The sequence below is a fragment of the Parus major genome, chromosome 23 (genome assembly GCF_001522545.3).
Source record: "Parus major isolate Abel chromosome 23, Parus_major1.1, whole genome shotgun sequence".
In the NCBI taxonomy this organism is placed as follows: Eukaryota; Metazoa; Chordata; class Aves; order Passeriformes; family Paridae; genus Parus; species Parus major.
In genome coordinates this window covers 6,461,196-6,479,723 of record NC_031791.1, presented here as the reverse complement: position 1 = coordinate 6,479,723, position 18,528 = coordinate 6,461,196, and the positions used below count along the sequence as shown (strand labels likewise).

The window sequence follows — 18,528 nt, the reverse complement described above, 5'->3', positions numbered from 1 at the left end:
TCTCTATGTTTTATTAAGACACAGATGAGATCTTACCTTTTCAGTAGAACAGGAATTCTTAGTAAGGAGTTGCTTGTAATTGCAATTTGTATTTTAACAGCAGATTTTCTATGAGTGACTGTCTGGACCTCATGTTGGCTGGAATAGGATACACAGTATGATCCTGCTGCAGAATGTGATTTTGAGAAAGTGAGACCACATCAAAGATACTGTTTTATGTGTCAGGGTATCTTTTTAGTGAGACATCCCTAAAAACCAACATCAGGAGAAGTAAATAGCTTATTGTATCCCTAGGTACACACAGGACATTAATTTGGGCTTTGCTTTGTCACACAGCTTTGGCTTGAGTATTTCTTTGAGGTCAGGCAACTACCTGACTAATCAGGAACTGAAGGAGAGGAGTAGGCAGTTGATTTTGTGTGGACCTCGTTCTTGTATTTAGAGCTGTCATCCTCTGAAAAGCTGATTTTTGGCAGCATGCTGTTCATTTCTGCACTGTCACTGGCCTGGAGGTGCTGGGTATCTTCCAGTGCGCTGCCCTGAGGATACCCAGCTCAGACAGGTGGCCCCAGCCTGCCTTGAAACCCACCGGGAAGTTTTCTAGAGCAATGCTTGATTATTTTTTGGGGGGTGGGAGGGAAAAGCCTGTGTTTCTCTTCCAGAAGCCCTCTGTTTCTGCTTGAGGAGATGCCCATGAGTACAGAACTCCTCACCCTGTCTTTTCTACTTGCATTGGAGTGGAGTCCATGCCAGTTATGTGTGAAGGACCCAGAAATCCGTGGCACAGTGTCAAAAATTCTGCCTTTCTGGTGTGGCTTCTCTGCAGAGTGCTTTTTGTAAACCATCTGGTGTGGGGTTTTATTTGATTTTATTTTAAACCATAAGGAAAATAATCTCAACTCTCCCGTACTAAATGCACAAGCTGCTTTGCTAAACATCTTTATTTCTTTGCCCTTTTCTTTCATCCTCCTCCTCTTCCTCCTTCTCCCTTTCTTTTCACGTGACAGCACTGTAATTTGGAAAGACTTTGCCTAGTCCTTTGAAGAGTTACCTTCTCTGAACCTTGTCCCTGTCTGTCCCCCATGCTCAGCAGTGGCTGTGATAACCCCAGAGCGGAGTCCCCGGCCCACCTCAGCTCCAGCCATCGCTCAGAGCCACCCTGCAGAGCCAGCCCCAGCTAAGCCTGATCTCAAGGATGTGGCCACATCTAAAGTAGGGAAGGAAACAGCAAAATGTGATGTGAGACGTGAAGAATTTCCTCCAGAGAAACCCAGGGAGCCAGTGGATGCCTCAAGGGTAAGTCAGAGTGGAGTCTCCTGGGAAGAGCCAGGCTAGAGCATCGCTCAGGAAGTCACCCCAAAGCAGCAGCTCTGTCCTGGGAGATGGGGTTTTATCCCTTTCCCCAGAGTTGGGTGGGAGCAGGCACAGGGGTCTGGGTGCAGGGAAATCCCAGCTGTGACATTTCAGGTGGAAGAAGGAGCTCCAGGACAGCTGGGTTTTGGTGGCTGTAGTCAAAGCAAGTGCAGCCTGCTGATGGATGTTAAAAACACTGGCAAGAGCTGCACAGGATCATGGAACTGGAGTACAGAGCTCAGCCCTGGCCAGGCTGTGCCCCCTGATTCCTGGAATAGCAGCAGGAGGGAACTCCAGTGAAATCCCTGATAATGGATCTGCTCTGCAGCCCAGCACTGGAATGTTTTTTGCCTTGATAGGCTTTTGCTGGGAGAGCTGGTAATACAGTGCTGCAAATTGGACTAAAACTTCAGTTGCAAATGGCACTGGTGAGACCTTGGGGAGTTTATTGTTCAAATTCAATATTTTTAACCATTATTTGATCTTTCTACAAATATCTGAGTTTTTTGCTGGGGTTGATACGTGTGTGCTCTTTTAATAAGTCAAAATAATGTGCAAAAATTACTGTTGATGTTACAATGTCCTTAATATTCAGCAGGTCTTACTGACTTACTGAAACCTTGCTGTGGTGCAGCAGATGTTTGCCTTGAGACACAATTTTCACATTACTACAAAATTTAGCTGTTCTCAGCATTGCTGGAGCCACATAATTCTAAGCATATCATGCAGTGGGTCTTGTGTGAGCATCTCCAGGGAAGATTCCTATTAATTAAGGTTTGGAGAGGGAGGTGAAGAAAGGGCAGTTGCTTCAAAAAATTTCATAGCCTGCGTAATTTTTAAATGAAACAGCTGAAGAGAACTTGAGGCTGGCACTGTGGGGTGGGAATTGGAGCACAGAGATCCTGCCCTGCTGTTCCTGCCCTGCTGCTGCTCCCCCTCCCTCACATTACACTGACAGCGAGGAAACCTTGCTTATCCCATCTTACTTACTACAGGTTTTTTCCTAAATGCTTAAACACTGGATTTTTTTTTCCCCTTTAAATATAGATGTGGGAGGAAAATGTGGATTTGAAAGTACCAAATTTACTGTTTCTCCAACGGAGCTGCAGCACTTCTTTTAACACCCACTGATGCTTTTGCCTTCAGAGTACTTGGCAATCCAGTTTCCCTAAAACATTTCCCTTAGAGTGTTAAGACAATCTTGGCTCTCTACTTATGGACAGGAAAGAAACTAATTTGTGATGTTAGGCTTGGTTTTGTAGCTGTGCCTCTTCTCACTGCCTCTGCCAACATAATACCTGTGATATAACCAATCATTTCTTGTTTTGGGAAGGTCTGTGTTAATTTGAGCATGTTGCTTTGTTTGGATTTTCACTGGGAGATCCAGCTGCAAGTGCCATTTGAAAACATTGCCTGACCAAGCTAATGCCAATGGGAAGCCCTTCTTCAGAAGCACTGGAGAGCACTGGTTTCAAATAGAAATAATTCTCAAGCTGGAAGAATTATTTACCATGCTGTTGACTAACAGAGTTCTGGGGAGCTGCCGTGTCATTAACCCTGCCCAAGGCTGCATGTTGGTTTTTGCATGTTCCCCCAGCACTTCAAAACCAACTTTATGCAGCTGTGTTTGGAAACTAAATGGTTTCTTGAAACAAATATACTAACAAGAAATGTTTTTACCAATTTATTTCTTAAATGTAGGTGAGGAAAACACACATTGAGGTCACAGTCCCCACCATGAATGGTGCTCAGCCCCAGGTTTGTGCTAATAATTCAGTTTAGGTTGCTCACACTTTTTTTTCCAAGGTTGAACGTAGTTAAATGAACCAACAACTCTTTTTTTTTTTTTTTTTTTTTTTTATCACTGCCCAACAGCAGCAGCCTGCAGAAAAAGAGGAAGAGCTGATAAGAATGAGGAAGGTTAGCCATTTTACCCTTTCACCAGCCAAATTTGCCATATCATTCATGCATCTGTAACCTGTTTAAAAAGACAGTGCTCCAATTTCTTCATGGGCTTTGGGTTGGGGTGTTGGTTTTTTTTAAACTATTAAATACTTGATTTGGAAATGAATAGCTTTTTTCCCCATAGACAACCTGATTACTGAAATTATGCATGTTGAATGTTCAAAAGAAACACACTTGCTTTGATTTATGAAATTTCTTCTCTGTAACAAACCTAGTTAGAAAGTGAATGTAGCCTGCATTGCAGGAAGTGCAAAAGAAAATGGGGAGAAAGCTTTTTTTGGTATTAAGCAATAGGAAACATCCAAGATGGAGAAGTGGTTGAGGTGCAGTTGCTGTGCAGGTGGGGACCTTGGGAAGGTCCCCCAGGCAGTGCAGTCTGGAGCTCAGGGGTGGACCTGCATCTCTCAGGAATGTGGTGAGTGACTGAGTGAGGCTTCCACGGAAAACCAGGCATTGCCAAGGCCCTGGGAGCTGTCTCTTTAAAGGACTCATTGCATCTCCCATTCTCCATGAGCCAGACACCCATTCCCAGCAGGAATTCCCACCCCATGCTGCACTCCCAACCTTGAGTTAACTTTTTAATTTGCCAATTTATCGATCCCGCAAGACCGATGTTTTAATTTTTTGTGCTTTTTTTTGTTTTGTTTTGTTTCCCCCTTTTCTTTCATTTTCACAGAAGAGATCAAAGAGGCTAGATGGTGAAAACATTTATATCAGGCATAGCAATTTAATGTTGGAGGTTTGTATGAACTTGAAGCTTTTTTTGAGTTGCATTTGCTAAACCTTGTGCATCTGCGCTGAACTTACTCTGCTCCTGCCTTTGTTTTTGCATGCTCTTGCATGAAAGACCTTTTGATTTGATTTGATCTTTTAATTATGCTTCTGCATGGTGACAGTAAACATGATGATGTGCAGGCCTTCTTCCTTCCTCTTCTGACTTCCATTCTCTCATACCTCCCCAAAATACATGATTGGCAGTGCTCAGATCTGCTCTGGGATCTGCTGGCTTCTCAGGGGGTCATGGATTGTAGAGGGGGGGCTCACTGACCAGTTCTTCACTGCTTGAAACAAATGATTTTCCTGGGGGAAAGCCAGTCTGTGAAAATTCAGGATAAGCTGCTGGTGAAAGTGGGGCAGATTGCCCAGAGCAGCTGTAGCTGCCCCATCCCTGAAGGCCCAAGGTCAGGTTGGACAGGGTTTGGAGCAACCTGGGATAGTGGGAAGTGTCTCTGCCCAGGGCAAGGGGAGAATGGGATGGGCTTTGAGTTCCCTTCCAAGCCAAACCATTCCAGGATCCTGTGAAATTGTCGCCTCTGTGCTGTCCAGGCCACCACAATATCCAGTGTTGCTTCAGGCAGGAGTGATCCCTTTGGATTCTGAAGTGGTGTTTGCAGCTTTTCCATCCTCCTGCCAGCCCTTCCTGGCCTTGCAGCACCTCACCAGCCCTGGGCCCCATCCTGCCTCAGTGCCAGCTCCCTCTGGGTCCGATGGAGAGGCTCAGTGGTCATGGCTCTCTTCCTTCAACATTACAGCTCTTCCCTTTGGATTTGGGAGCCCTTTTCACTTGGCTTCACCTAAGCTCAGTCTCAGAACAGACCATGCCAATCATATATTTTATTTTCTTTAATCCACTCTGTTATGGGAGATGTTTTGTGGCTTCTGATACTCTGGTCCTGTGTTACATGTTTCTACTCAAACTTGCAGCACCAGCAGCTCGTAGGGTTTCCTTGCTGTTATCTATTGAAAGTGGAGTATGCTAACTGTCTTCTCCTCATCAGAATGTTCAAAGTTTTGCAGCTTCTGTGTGGGTTTCTTTGGGGTTTATTTATTTAATTTTTTTGGACTGCTACAGCTTAGAGTCACAAGTGAAGGGTCTGCACACGATAGGCAAAGCTCGGCCGGCTCCGGAGCGCTCTGAGGACTGCAGCTGTCGCTTTTTCACCCAACTCCAAAAGCTCCAATACCCAACCCCAAACAGAGCTTTGTCCTTGCTTCTAACCTCCTTTTTCCCAATGTGCAATACTCACCTCCAAGCCCTTTCCCTCCCCACTCCCCACAGTTCTGTTGCAGGTGCTCCAGCCCTCCCCCACCACAGGGCTGACCCAGCAGCTCACCTCCTTTATTCCCTTTATTTTTTTAATCCATGCACTTGGCAGATCAGATATTTTCCTGGCAGGCCTCACCCTCCCAAAGCTGCCTGTTGATTTTACTGGAAGCCTTTTAACACTTCAGGTGTGCTGGGTTCCTGCAGAAAGGGCAAAACAGGAGGAGAAGGGTGATGCTGAGCAAGCTGGTTCCTCAAGGAGCTTCCCAGATCTGGCTTCGTGTAGCTCCTCGTGGCTTTGGCTCCTCTGCCAGCCCTGCCAGGCCTTGCTCTGGTGCAGTGCTGGAAAGCCAAGCTGGTCCTTCTCTCTTCTCTGAGCCAGGAGCAGCTGTAGGGTTCTTGGACCAGGCAGGCATTGACCCCACAATCCACAGCAGATTCATTTCTTCTTTTTTTTCCCTACCTAACAGGCACCTGCCTTATACTTCCATTTAGGAAAGAAGCCAAAAGTTGTTATTTTCCCCCCAGAACTGTGCCAAAAAGAGTAAATATTGTTAAAGAGGCATTTGGGGCTTAGTCCTGTGGAGGGAGGGTGGTGTGTCCTGGGTGAGCTGCAGGAATGGAGATTTTTGGGAGGGCCCTCCTTTAGGGATGCATTTGCTGTCCCATCTTTCAAAATCGATGGGCTGAGTAACAACTAAAAGCACAAAAATAGTGAAATTTCCTCTTGATGCCTCTGCTGACCTTGATTTCCCCCTTTCTTGCTGCTTTTTGGCCCTGTTCTGAAAAGTAGTTGTTTGGCTTTTGCAAAAGCTTTCTTTTCTACAGCCTCTGGTTTGCTTGCAGGGAAGAACTATTTTTAACAAGCTGATTTGCCTTGAAGTCTGTGTGTTTATGCTGTAAACTGGCATCACAGAGTAAAAATCTGACTTTTTCCAGATGAAAAATTTTAGCAGGACTTTCTTGATTGATCCAGCATAAAATAAATTTTCAGTTTGATTTAAAAAAAACAACAACAACAATTTCATCTTTGTTTCTGAAGTCTAAAACCTCCTATGACAGCTCCTGGAGGGGTGAGATGAGAGGGAGGGGGAAAAATGGTAATGGAGATACTCTGGAAGCAAAGATAATTTCTGTTAGGATAAAAGAGAAACAGGTGTGAAGAGAGTGAATAAAATTGGGAAAACATTTTCTTTATCTTCAATTGTATTAATACCTGGAAAGACTCAGGCTAGCAGAGGGAAAAGAAAGCAAACCCACAAAATTTAAAGACGTTAAATTAAATAACCCAAAGAAACATAGTCTGGCAACTTTAAAAAATCCTCTTTGGGGAAGACCCAGGATATTCCAGCTCAGCTGTCAGGTGGTTTGGCACGGAGCTCGAGATGATCCAGCGGCATGTCCTGCTGCTGGAGGACCATTCCAGGGTTGCAGTTTATCCCAGTCAATCAGAGAGGAGGAGAGAGGATGCTCCATTTGTGTGTTTGCAGTGTGAGCACAGCTGGGGAGTTGTCAGCAGCTCTGCTGTGAGTGTAGCTTTGCTAAGCGCAGCTTAGGCAGTCCCAGGTCTCTCTGTATCCCTCCACTTACCCTGTCCTTCTGCTGATAGGATCTAGATAAGACCCAGGAAGAAATAAAGAAGCACCATGCCAACATCAGTGAGCTGAAGAAGAACTTCATGGAGTCCATCCCAGATCCCAGGCCGAGTGAGTGGGACAAACGTTTGTCCACCCACTCCCCTTTCCGAAGCCTCAACGTCAACGGGCAGATCCCCACGGGAGCCGATGGAGTGAGTACCTCGGTCTGGGCTGCTCCAGGGGGCAGCACTGCAGGGTTCTGCTGCCCTTAGCTTCCCCTTGTTTTCACTTGGAATAGTTACTATTGCCTTGGAACATGTAGAATGTTCTCTGAGAGAGCTGAGGCTTTAGTCATAGTACCATAAAAATGTGGGGTTTTTTTGGAAGAGAGGGATGTAAGAATTCCTTTACTGGTGTTGATGCTGCTTTCCCTAGTGCTGCTGCCAGTGTGATGCTAGAAAGCACTTCCCATGGCTTTGGGGACTGACTCATTCCTGGATCTCCCCAAAATGTGGAAAAAAGCCCTGACAAACCCAAAATCCAAAGACCTAAATTATTATTTCAGAGAGAACATTGAAGATAACCCAGTGGAAAAGCACTGGGATGGGATGATTCTTCCAAAATCACTTTATTCTCCAGTTAATCTCGTATGTCACTGGGTTCAGACTTGCATTAGGAGCTCCAGGTGCTGATGTGCTGTGGAGGCTTAGAGAAGATTCCTTGGGTGGCCACAGCAGGGCTGTTCAAACACAGTGGGGATCTCTGTCCTTCCAGGAACTGTGTGTAACCACATACACTCACAGTTTCTCTGATACTTTTCTTAAAAGGGAAATTTTTAAAGGAAAAACCAGTCACCAACTGGTTTCTTCTTGACTAACAGACACCTCTGTGTTATACTGGTGATAGCTGGTTCAGATTTGGAGCCTGTGAGTTGGTGCCTGTGGTAATCAGTCTTTTAAGTAGTAAATGCAATTCTTAATTGCAACAGAAAAATTGCATTCTGACTGCAAGTAGTGCAATTGAAGACACTCCTGGTTGAATGCCCAGTTCTTCCCCTTCCTTACCACAGCCCTGCAGATGAACTAGTATTTCATGTTCAGACAGGGCAGATACTTCTTAATCAGGAAATAATCTTGCAGTGGATGGAGGGTTATTGTAACATTTACAAGGGGTTTAACACCAGGTTTACTACAGGCTGCTTAAAGCTTGGAGTAAAGGCAGGACAGCTAAATGGCTTTTTTGCCTGCTAGAAAAATGAGATCCTCAAAATAAACTTAATCAGGATTGTTTGTTAGAGAATCTCAGAACAGTTGGGTTGGAAGGGACCTTAAAGCCCATCCAGTGCCACCCCTGCCATGGGCAGGGGCACCTTCCACTGCCCCAGGTTCCCCCAAGCCCAATGTAGCCTGGCCTTGGACACTTGCAGGGATCCAGGGGCAGCCAGAGCTTTTGTGAGCAGCCTGTCATTGGGATTATCCTGTTTAACACATGGACAGACTTTGCCCTGTGTGACTGAGCCTCGGTGTAGGTTCCCCAGGAATGTGAGCTCTGCCCACAGTGCCCAGAGGGCTTTGGGGTGTGGGTGGGACAGAGCAGAGGCTCTCAAGCTCCACAACTGCACTTCAGGAATGTTATTCTTGGTTTTTATGACTAATTTCTTGCAACGTGACCACACTGAGACCTTGGGGGGCTGCTGGTCACCAGAACTGGATGGTGTGGGCTTGTCCCACCTAAGACAGCAGCACTGCAGAATTGGTGTCAGCCCTAGATTTGCATTTCTGGAAGTTCCTTCCTAATCTGGTCCTCTTTGAAGTGATCTCACTCTGAGGTGGCCATGTCCTGCTGTGAACTTCCAAAAATGCATCTTCCCCAGACAGTGACCAGGGAGGTTTTCCCTCACGTGTTGAAGGATCATAAATCATACAGTAATTAAGGATGGTAAATCATGGTGCAAAGCCATTGCTCCTGTTCATGATGGTGCCTTCACCCTGCCTTAGTGGCCAAAGGGTTTTTTACCAGGGGCCACCTTTTGCTATTCCTGTATGTTTTATTATGAGACAGCTGAAGCTTAACACGCTTTGTGTGTCCAGGTCAAGAAAGTCACTGTCCCATCTTCTGAGAGACAGGTTGGTGGGCTTGAGGTAAAGCTTCTGCTCTGATCTGTGCTTCTGAACCAGACTTGCTATTGCAATGGCACCAAGCAAAATCTCAACAGCAGCTGCTGGATAACATTTTTCTTTTGGCTACATGAAGTAGTTTCATAACTCACACCCAGAGGACTTTGGCACTGCTGCAGCTTTTGCAGCTTTCAATTTTTGCTTATTTTGGTGCATGGCTGGTTCGAAAAAGCTGCATGACCGATATAACCGTGTATTTGGAGACAAAAGCAATTCTGAAAATTTAACTGTTCCCTGTTCTTTTTATGTTGTCTTTCTTTCTGTTTTTTTTTGTTGTTGTTTTAACGATCATGTTACTCCTGCATTTTATATTTTCTTTTGCTGCCCAGTCTCCCAGCTACTTTCTCCCGAATTCTCACCACTTAGGGGTGTGCAAAGAACCAAAATACCACACTGACCAGCGGAGGTTGGCTCAGCTGAGGGAGCTGAGAGCCAAGTTTTTCCTCTCCTAAATACACTTGGGTTTGGCCAGGGCTGGCAAACTAAAGGGATGCAGAATTATTGAACATTCCCACAATCTTTTCCTTTCTTCAGCAGAAGTGCTGAAGGCCTTGCATGGTCCTATGTGCTGATTTACTCATTCTGGGTTTTTATCATTTTTAGAATCCAGAAACAAAAATGCTGAAACACAGAGCAAAATTCAGGAGTTTGCACTGCTCCTACTGCCACCCTGCCTGTTCCATGTGTGGGATTTCTAAGATTTACAGTTTTTCACTTGTTCAGTAGAATTTTCAAACCAATTGAAATTTTGATACTCTGGTCAGAACTTTGGAAAAGCATTTTGTATCTGCTCTGCAGTCTGGCTGTTCCATGGGATTTTCCAAACGCTGGGTTTTAAGGCCACTGTAGATTAGGAAGCTGTCAGAGACCACATTTTGTACTGCACCGTTCCTCTTTCAAATTCCTCAGACTTTTTTCTCACCATTCCAATTCCAAAACTCTCTGGAAGGTTTTGGGCATCCACTTTTCTGGGAGGCACCAGATGCCCATGATGCTGATGCAGCTGTTGATGAGCTCTGCAGAGAGAGCATGGTTCTGTAGCTCCAGGGCTGGTGGGACCCAGGCCACCAGCAGCTCTGCTCCCCAGGACAGTTTATTTTATGTTGAGAAGAGCTGCCCTAAGGCTTTGCACATCTCCAAGTGTCATTTTGGGCACTTTCCATCTGTCATTTTTGTTCATCTCTCTCTGTCTTTCTTGATCTCCTACCATGAAAGCAGACACGGGAACGGCCTCTGTTAGTACAGGATGAAGACAAACTAAAAAAGCAGGAGATACCTACTGAGACAGCCTTTCCCCGGCCAGCAAGTGAAGCAACTCTTCCAAAGGTTTCTATTGCAATCCCTGAGGAGCAGAAATCACTCAAAAAGTGTCAGCTGTACTCTAGCATTCTTCCTTCTCCACGTATTCCCTTTATGATGTCCTTTCTCCTGGTCATAGCACTGACTGTTTGGTGGCTGCTCTTTCTCTGAGTGGCAACAGGGTAATGTTGAAACCTCAAGACCAAAGCTCCTGAATTTCTTGGCTGTAGTCTCTGCTGCATCTTCCTTGTCCTGGTCTTTGATCTCTGTAGTTCACTGTCCCAGGGAGGGGCACCTGTGACTGTCTGAATGCTGATCCTGCTCTGTGTCCTTGTGTGGCTGCGATGGGACCTGGCAGGAGTGGTCGTGGATTGCCAGGTCCAGTCTGAAGTTTCCTGTGCTTCAAAAGCAAATTCTTTGACCTGTGTTCCCAGCTGTGGGAGGGCAGATGTGGGGAGGAAATCATGGGAGAAGAGGCTGGTTTCCCAAGCCCCTGAAGACTTCCCATAGGAGTTGCTGGAGAATTGCTTTTAAGCTTGTTTGGAATGTAAGATATTCACAAGCTGAATAATATTTGGCACTGATCTAAAAGGGGCTTTACAGGAATCTGCTGAATCATGGAATACTGGAATGGTTTGAGGTTGGAAGGGCCCATAAAGATTGTCTGGTTTCACCCCCTGCTGTGGGCAGGGAACCTTCCCCTGGACCAGATTGTTCCAAGTCCTGTCCAACCTGGCTTTGAACAATTCCAGGCATGGCGAGCCCACGGCCTCTGTGGGCAGCAAGAGGTTGAGTCTCTAGGAAGAATATTGGAATCTAGTTCATAACCACTCAATTTCTAGGAAACTCAGATTGGCATTTAAGTAAAAATGCTGGTTCTCACTGCTGCTCTTGGTAATAACTTAGGGTCAGCTTCTCATTTCCTAGTGGGAGAAGCCTTTGACAAAGTATCCCAGCTTCCCTCTCCACCCCTATTCTCACATCCAAGAAAATACATAGTGTTATAGGAGAAAATCCATTGCAAGGAGATATTTATTGTAAACATAGATTGATAATTAATTATCTGATGGTCTTGGTGCACTTGGGATGTGTTTTATTTAATTTGTGTGGAACTAACTGGTGCATGTTTGCTCAGGTCACAGGGATGGAGTCATCTGCTGTTTGAGCATTCCCCCTGTTGGAATGTTGGCTTGGCCACATCAGGACACACTTGTAATGTTAAAGCCCTCGATTGCTTTTGACTTCTTTAACCAAACCATTGCATGCTGGTCGTTGTTTATTGCCTACAGTGTAAGTGTCTGGATGATGTTCACATTTATTCAAGTTATCCTGGCTGAGCTGTGCAGGCTCCAGCCCAGCTGGACTGAGCAGAGCTGGTTTGTGAGCTGGAGAGAAGGTATGACTTTGTGTCTAAGGGGTTTCTTTGCTGTAAATAGTAATGACAGGGCTGAGCTGAGCCCCCCATTTCTCCTTTCAGCACTAATCCATGTTCTCCTGTGTCCACTGGAGGATTGGACTGGACACAGTCACTCTGAGGGCACCCCCCCAGTGTCACCAATGGTGGCAGCTCCTCCAGCAGCATGGAAGAGAAAGGAGCAGGCCTTTAGTACATGGACTAAAATGTGTAAATATATATAAATACCTGTATTTATCACCCTTTCTAGATCTGTGTCTGTGTGAACAGTGTTATTTAGGAAGCTAGCAGATAAGCTTGAAGGAATAAGGCAAACATGTCATGTGCTGTCTGGTCTGAGGGTCTGTGGGGTACCATGGACCACTTGAGCCACCTCTTGCTCTTGATGTACAGGTTGAGGTTCTAAATGCTGTCTCAGAAACTTAGGTTGCTAGTAAAACTCTTTGTTTTATTCCTACAGGAATCTTTCCAGTTCCTCTTGTAACTTGCTCCAATTAGTTCACCAGTTTGTGCCTTTAGGACTTAGTTTTGTGAGGATGCTGATTTTTCATTGGAAAATATTCTTCCCTTTTTAATACACTGCCTTTAGTGCACAGTCTTCCTCCTTTGGCCCTGGGAACTCGAGGGTTGTTGTCCAGGCGTAGTCTGGAGTGAAGGAGGGCTGTATCCCTGAATCCTTGGAATGCACTTGGACTCCAGTGGATTTGGTGTGGAGTTTAGGCAGACAGAGGTGGGTCCTGGAGAGGAGAGGTGGGGGAGGATGCTGGGGTGCCATGTGCTGTGCAGAAAATACAGGATGGAAGAAGCCAGGGGATACTTGTGGCTGGCATTCCCTGCCTGCATCTCCACCCCAAAACAGTAACAGTTGTGATGAAGAGCAGGGTTGGTTTGTTTCCCCAACTTGGCATGGAGAGGGAAGAAGGAGGAGCTGTTTGGATCTCTCTGTCCATTGTCTGTCTGTATTTCCTGGAGGTTGAACACACAGGTTGAATTTCCTTCCCAAAGCCATTGCTCGGGATGCTGCGGTGAGCGCTGCTGAATTTCCTCTATTTCTGATCCATTGATGAGAACTTGGAAGCCACACTGGTGGCTTTGGCAAAGCCATGGTTTCTGTAGCTCTGTCAGCCATTTCCAAAGGACCTGGATCTAAAACCTTCTGCCCAGAGCAGCCTTAGACTGGAGTGCTCAGGGTGTGTCATCCCAGCGGGATAAGAGATGGGCTTTGTCACCTCTACTCAATTCTGTAACTCTTCAATTCAAATTGTCTTTTTCTCTCTTTTTTAATCTTGAGATAAGGTTGCTTGTCATCAGCAAAAAACCTTGGAAACTTTACACTCTTGAGAACACTCAGGAACATTTTTGGGATTTATATACTGATTATCACTGCAGATATAAAGAAATTGAGCAAACACTTTCTATTTCTCTGGCATTTTAGAGGTCAGTTATCCATATTCATCCAGGTAGATATGATCCCTCCTGACAGAGGAAACCTGTAACTTAGCAGGAACAGAAACCTAATCTATTGAATGCCCCAGGGATGTGCCTGCTGGGCAACAGCCCCTTTCCCAGGCACTTCTCTGCTTTTTTCTGTTTGCTTGTGATGCAAAGGGAGTGATAATCCTTGGCAATCCACGTAAGGTCTCATTCCTGCACATTCTGTATCCTGTTTGTGCACATTTTTAAAAGCTTCTTTGACAGCTTGGTGCTGTGGTTTTCCCCCTTTGCTGTGATGTCAGTACAGGGTGCAGCACCGAGAGGAGGATTTGGTGATTCCTGCTGTCATCTCTGTGCACAGGGAGAGCTGATTGGGCTGAGATCTCAGGGGATCTAAAAAGGAACCAATGTACTTCGCTCCTGTTTTCCTCAGGAACAAACTTGCTGGGAATTCCAGCAGCTGCTGGCTGCCTGCCCTGACACCAGCAGCCACTGACACAGGGGTTCACATGCCCTGTTCAGCCTGGCTGGTGCAGTGCCAGGCTGGGAGTGATGGAGAGCTGAGTTATCCCTCCTGCAGGGAGGCTGGAAATGTCTGCAGCATGTAACCTCATCCAGGCTGGCATGAGAAATCCTGCTTTTTCGGTGTGACCTGCTGCAGAAAATGGCATTCTGGTGACACAGGCAGGGTGAGTCTGCCAGCAGTTGTGCCCAGTGTTTTGTGGTGTGGTCACTCAGTTCTTTGATGCTCATGTGTAGGATCCCACTGGGAATTGCTGAGGGTTCAGTGTTCCCCATCACAACATGGACAGTTGGCTCCACATCACTTCCTGAATCTCCTTATCTGGATTCCAGCTCCTCTGAACACCACCTAAAGCACACCTAAAAAAGGAGATTCTTGTGCTTTCCTGCTTTAGGAAAAGGAGAACACAAGTGTTTTCAAGCAGCAGATGTGCCAGAGCCAGTAGCTTGGAACTCAGGTTCAGCTCTGAGGCTGCACTGGGTGTGATGATACTTGAGGTCTTCATTGCTGTAAAACTTCATCCCCTTTTCTGTTTTGACTGCTGAAAGGGAGCAGATAAAGGGGAGTGTTGGCTGCATCTCCTCCCACATCATACCTCACCCAGGGAGTGATGGAAGGTGAGCTGAGGACTCTCCATAGGCAGCTCAGTCAGGGCAGAGTTCAGCCAGGACTGGCTCCCCTCTCTGGTTTGTCTGGTCACTAGTGCTGACCCTAAAGAGTAGGTATTCCATATCTCCCTCCTATTCTGAAATAATCAGGAGAGGTGGATTTCCTCAGCACCAAGGGAAGTTTGGAGTGTTTGGAGTGGAGGAATGAGGCTTGGCTGTAGCACCAGCTCCTGGGAAGGTTATCATAGAATCACGAAACATCCCGAGTTGGAAGGGACCCACAGGGACCATCAGGTCCAGATCCTCATGGTTGTGGGCAAAGTCCTTCACATCAATGTCAGTAATTTGTCACTCTGAGAATTGTTTCACTGGTTTATTGGGTTTTCTTTTTACCTTGTTGATGGTGCTTGTTCTGACCTGCAGGATGAGGCAGGAAGCTTTCTGGATAAATCCAGCCCAAAAAAGGGTTATGGATTCATGCAGAAACTCCTTGGTCTGTATTTATTAGTGGATGACACTGGAGAACTTGACAGAGGTGGTTCCTCTTGTATCTCTGTTTGCATCTGTTGTGGTTTGTGGGGCTGGAGGTTTGGGCCCCTTTGGGATCTTTTAGCAATGGTACTCAGTCCTGTTGGATCAGTCTGTGGGGACTAGAAACACTTTCTTTTTTACCTAAAATACTCTCTTTTGGAACACTTTTTTGGTTTTGTATTTTTTCTCAGATTTTTCTTTGTAAATATGTACATTTATCCATTAATAAATGTTATTGCAAATCAGATCTTTCTTTCCACTGCTTATTAACCAAAAAAGCTATATGTGACCTGTGTTTATGACTTCCTTGGACTAACCCTCAGTTTTCCTTTCTCAAAGCAGGAGCCATCAGTCCTGAGTCGCTGTTGTTGGCATTTGGGGTGTGGGGTCTGCTGGACACTCCTGGGTGTGGGTTGGGTGCTCCTGGGGAGAGGGAGTACCCAGGGCTGCAGCTCTGAGCTCTCAAATTGACCAGAATAATTCAATTTAGGATTAAATCCAGTTTGGTTTAAAACAGGCTTTGTTTGCAGGAATGCTCTACCAAATGCTTAATGTCACTCTTAACACCTCCCTCTTCACTTTGGAGGAGGAAGGGAAAAATCAATAGCAGAAAGTTGTTCTGAGAGCAGAATGAGGCAGGTCCTCCACATCTCAGCTACAAGAACCTCTGTCCCACCTGGTGTGGTAATCTGGGGACAAAAATGCCCCTTTGGGGTTGTAAGTATGGAACATTTGGGTTTTGTAAGTGAAGAAACCATATTCCCAATGAGCCACTGTTCCTCGGCTCAGTGATAAACACGAGCTTCTGGTGGGTTTTTTCTGGTTGAAGCTCAGGCTGTGTTTTGAGGCTGTGTCAAGAGTCAATTTTAAGTCCCAAATTTTGTGAGATTGCAGGAAGGCAGATCTGGCTGCTCATAATTCTGGTTCCCCAGAGGGGCCTGGCACCAAGGCAGAGTTTCAACTTCATTTATGGAATGAGGGAGGTGGAATGAGCAGCACAAAACTGATGACACTTACAAACCCTGATTTTATCCCCTCTTTTCTCCTGCTGCTGCTGCACTAAGGCAGCTCTTGCAATACCACCACTGTTTTGTTCTCTGCAGAGGGGTTTTGGAATGAAAAGCCCTTTATGTGAGAGTACCTGTCCCACAAAAGGAATGGGAAGGAGCTCAGTGTGGGTGGGCAGAGGAATCATATTGCCAACAACCTTACTTTGATAATTTAAGTCTTGATCCTGAGGTTGTTTCATGTTGCCAAGTCATTGATGCAATGATTGGAGGTGGTTGTTATGTGTTCTGTAATGTATTGGATTCTTGTTCATGACAGAATTTAGTTTTTTGAAGGTTTGGGCACAGTGTGTGTTTTCTAGCATTACTTTCAATGTTGGTCAAAATCTCTTTTATCCATCTGTTGTCTGAGTAGGCTGGTCAAGATGTGATCAGATCAATGGCAGTGAAAAAATCCATTGAAAACCAGAAATCCATAGGTAATGTCCATCCTTATCAATGCCAGAGTGTTTTGAACAGCCTCTAAATGTTTTTAAATTTTACCTTAAGGCAAAGCAGTTCTGTAAGGCAGTGGTGGGTACTGTAAAATAAGGATCTCTTGTTCTCTGCTTTATAATACTTTTTACCCAAGTGCTTTGCCAGCTGTGAGATTGAGCATCAGTTGATCTGGGAGCGCTCTCTGGTGAGTGTGGTTTGCTGCAAAGCAGCATCATCTCCTTGTGCATCCCTGGACAGTCACTCCAAGCCTGTGAGCTTGTGTAGATCCTTGTTGGGGATAACCTAATAACAGTGTCAACAATTCCATGGCCATGCTGGAAGAGAACAGGACTGGGAAGTATTAACCAGCTGGGATTCCTCGCATCTGGTGGCTGTGGGAGTTACTGTGCACTATAACTTCATGGTTTTAGCAATTTTTATTAAATAGTAACTGGCAGTTGACATCATTTTAGCACTCCTGGAGTTTTCTGCAGGATAATAGTCTGATTTGGGGTGGGAATAATGGAATATTCAACAGAGAGAGAGGCAGCAGCATGAAAAAAATCATCTACTCTTGACACCACAAGGCAGCTGGATCATACAAATAGATCCTGATCCAAAACAGCAGGGTCATGAAAAAAGGCAGGCAAACCAGTTTATATAAAACTACTTGTTGAGAAAAATAAATCCTTTTGGCCACTGGTATCAAACATGAAATTAAGCCTGTTATTAATTTATCCCCTGAATTACTGTGTGTCACTTCATTGCAACGCTTCAGCTTCAGGGGCACAAAGATTCGTATTTCAGGGGTGGTGCTTCAGTTGCATTCATGTCTAGGTCAGTTTGTTTCTTCTGGGGCATTGCATCCTGTCCTGTATTTAATTCACTCTGTGTTTGACTGCTTCGTGCTAGATTTAGGCCCCACTGGACTGGGGCTGTGTCCCTGGAAATGAGTAGTTGGCAATCCAGGCACCTCTCAGGTTTCCTGGGTCTCAAGGTGAGCTTGGAACTCTGCAAATCTGAGCCCTAAACATAGGGATGCTTTTGCATTTGCAATTTAAAACAAATCTTGATAAGATCAAAATTTGTAACAGATGCTGAAATTCCTAGGGGGGTGTTTTACATAGATAACTTTATCTAGAAACAAATACCTTCCCATTAGTTTATCTTCTTACAGTGGAATAGGGAGGCAAGGCAAAACGTGCTTCTGATCAGTTGATCTTATCAGGATTTCATTCTTTCCAGCTTGCATGTTTGCTGCTGCACTTGGCTGTGCTGGGGACCAGAATTCGCATGGCACAGGCTCCATTCCAGCTCTCCCTTCCTTTCTGCATCTGTCAATACAAGATGCTTCCAAAATGCAAATTATTTTATCTGTCTGTGAAAGGGAACTGGGAGGGTGTTTTGACTGTATACAGATTTTTGCCACTTAAGTACATCACTGTTTGTGTAGCTGCTTAATCTTCTTTGTTTTATCTGTGGTTCTTTTCTTGGCTGAGTAGTGCCCTTACATAAGGAAATCTCCCTCCCAAGGCATGTTCCATTAAACCCCAGAAGAGGAGCTGTGTCTTCTCAAAGTCCCATGAATAACTTGCAAGGTTTAGCATCTATAATTCAGGGAAGGTCAGGATATTGGCAGTATATAAATGCAAGTTTTAAACCATGGCTGTATACAGCTGATAAACCCCATTCATGTTCTGTTCTGTGGAATGTTCCAATGTAGAGTCTTGTGTTAGGAAATGAGGGTGGGATCTGGATTGAGATCATAGAATATCCTGAGTGGGGAGGGACTCACAGGATCATCCAGCCCATCCCTGTCCCTGCCCAGACCCCCAGCACCCCCAGCCTGGGCATCCCTGGAGCTCTGTGCCCATTCCCTGGGGAGCCTGGGGGAAGAACCTTTCCCTAAATCCAGCCTGAGCCTGCCCTGCCCAGCTCCAGCCGTTTCCTGGGTCTGTCCCTGTCCCAGAGCAGAGATCAGAGCTGCCCCTCTGAGGAAGCTGCAAACTGCCTTGAGGTCTCCCCTTAAATATTCCTTTGGATAACCTTGTGGAAGTAGGTTTGGATCAGAAATAACCTTTCCCTGTGAGCACAGTCAGAGCTGCCCATCTCAGTGCTG

At 45.5% G+C, this 18,528-nt stretch overlaps 1 protein-coding gene across 33 annotated transcripts in view; it reads left to right on the top strand.

The window, feature by feature from the left end:
- Window positions 1-18,528, top strand: part of EPB41 (erythrocyte membrane protein band 4.1) — a 90,315-nt gene that overhangs the window by 60,769 nt on the left and 11,018 nt on the right. For 14 of the 33 annotated variants that reach the window (XM_033519518.1, XM_033519520.1, XM_033519507.1 and 11 more), the window contains 5 exons: window positions 1,091-1,296; window positions 3,055-3,111; window positions 3,229-3,273; window positions 3,995-4,057; window positions 6,972-7,151. In XM_033519518.1, the coding sequence (XP_033375409.1) occupies window positions 1,091-1,296; window positions 3,055-3,111; window positions 3,229-3,273; window positions 3,995-4,057; window positions 6,972-7,151 (551 nt within the window). Of the gene's footprint in view, window positions 1-1,090; window positions 1,297-3,054; window positions 3,112-3,228; window positions 3,274-3,994; window positions 4,058-6,971; window positions 7,152-9,029; window positions 9,066-9,445; window positions 17,120-18,528 lie in introns of those variants that run through there. The other 19 variants (XM_015649221.3, XM_015649222.3, XM_033519513.1 and 16 more) reach the window with 9 other exon arrangements.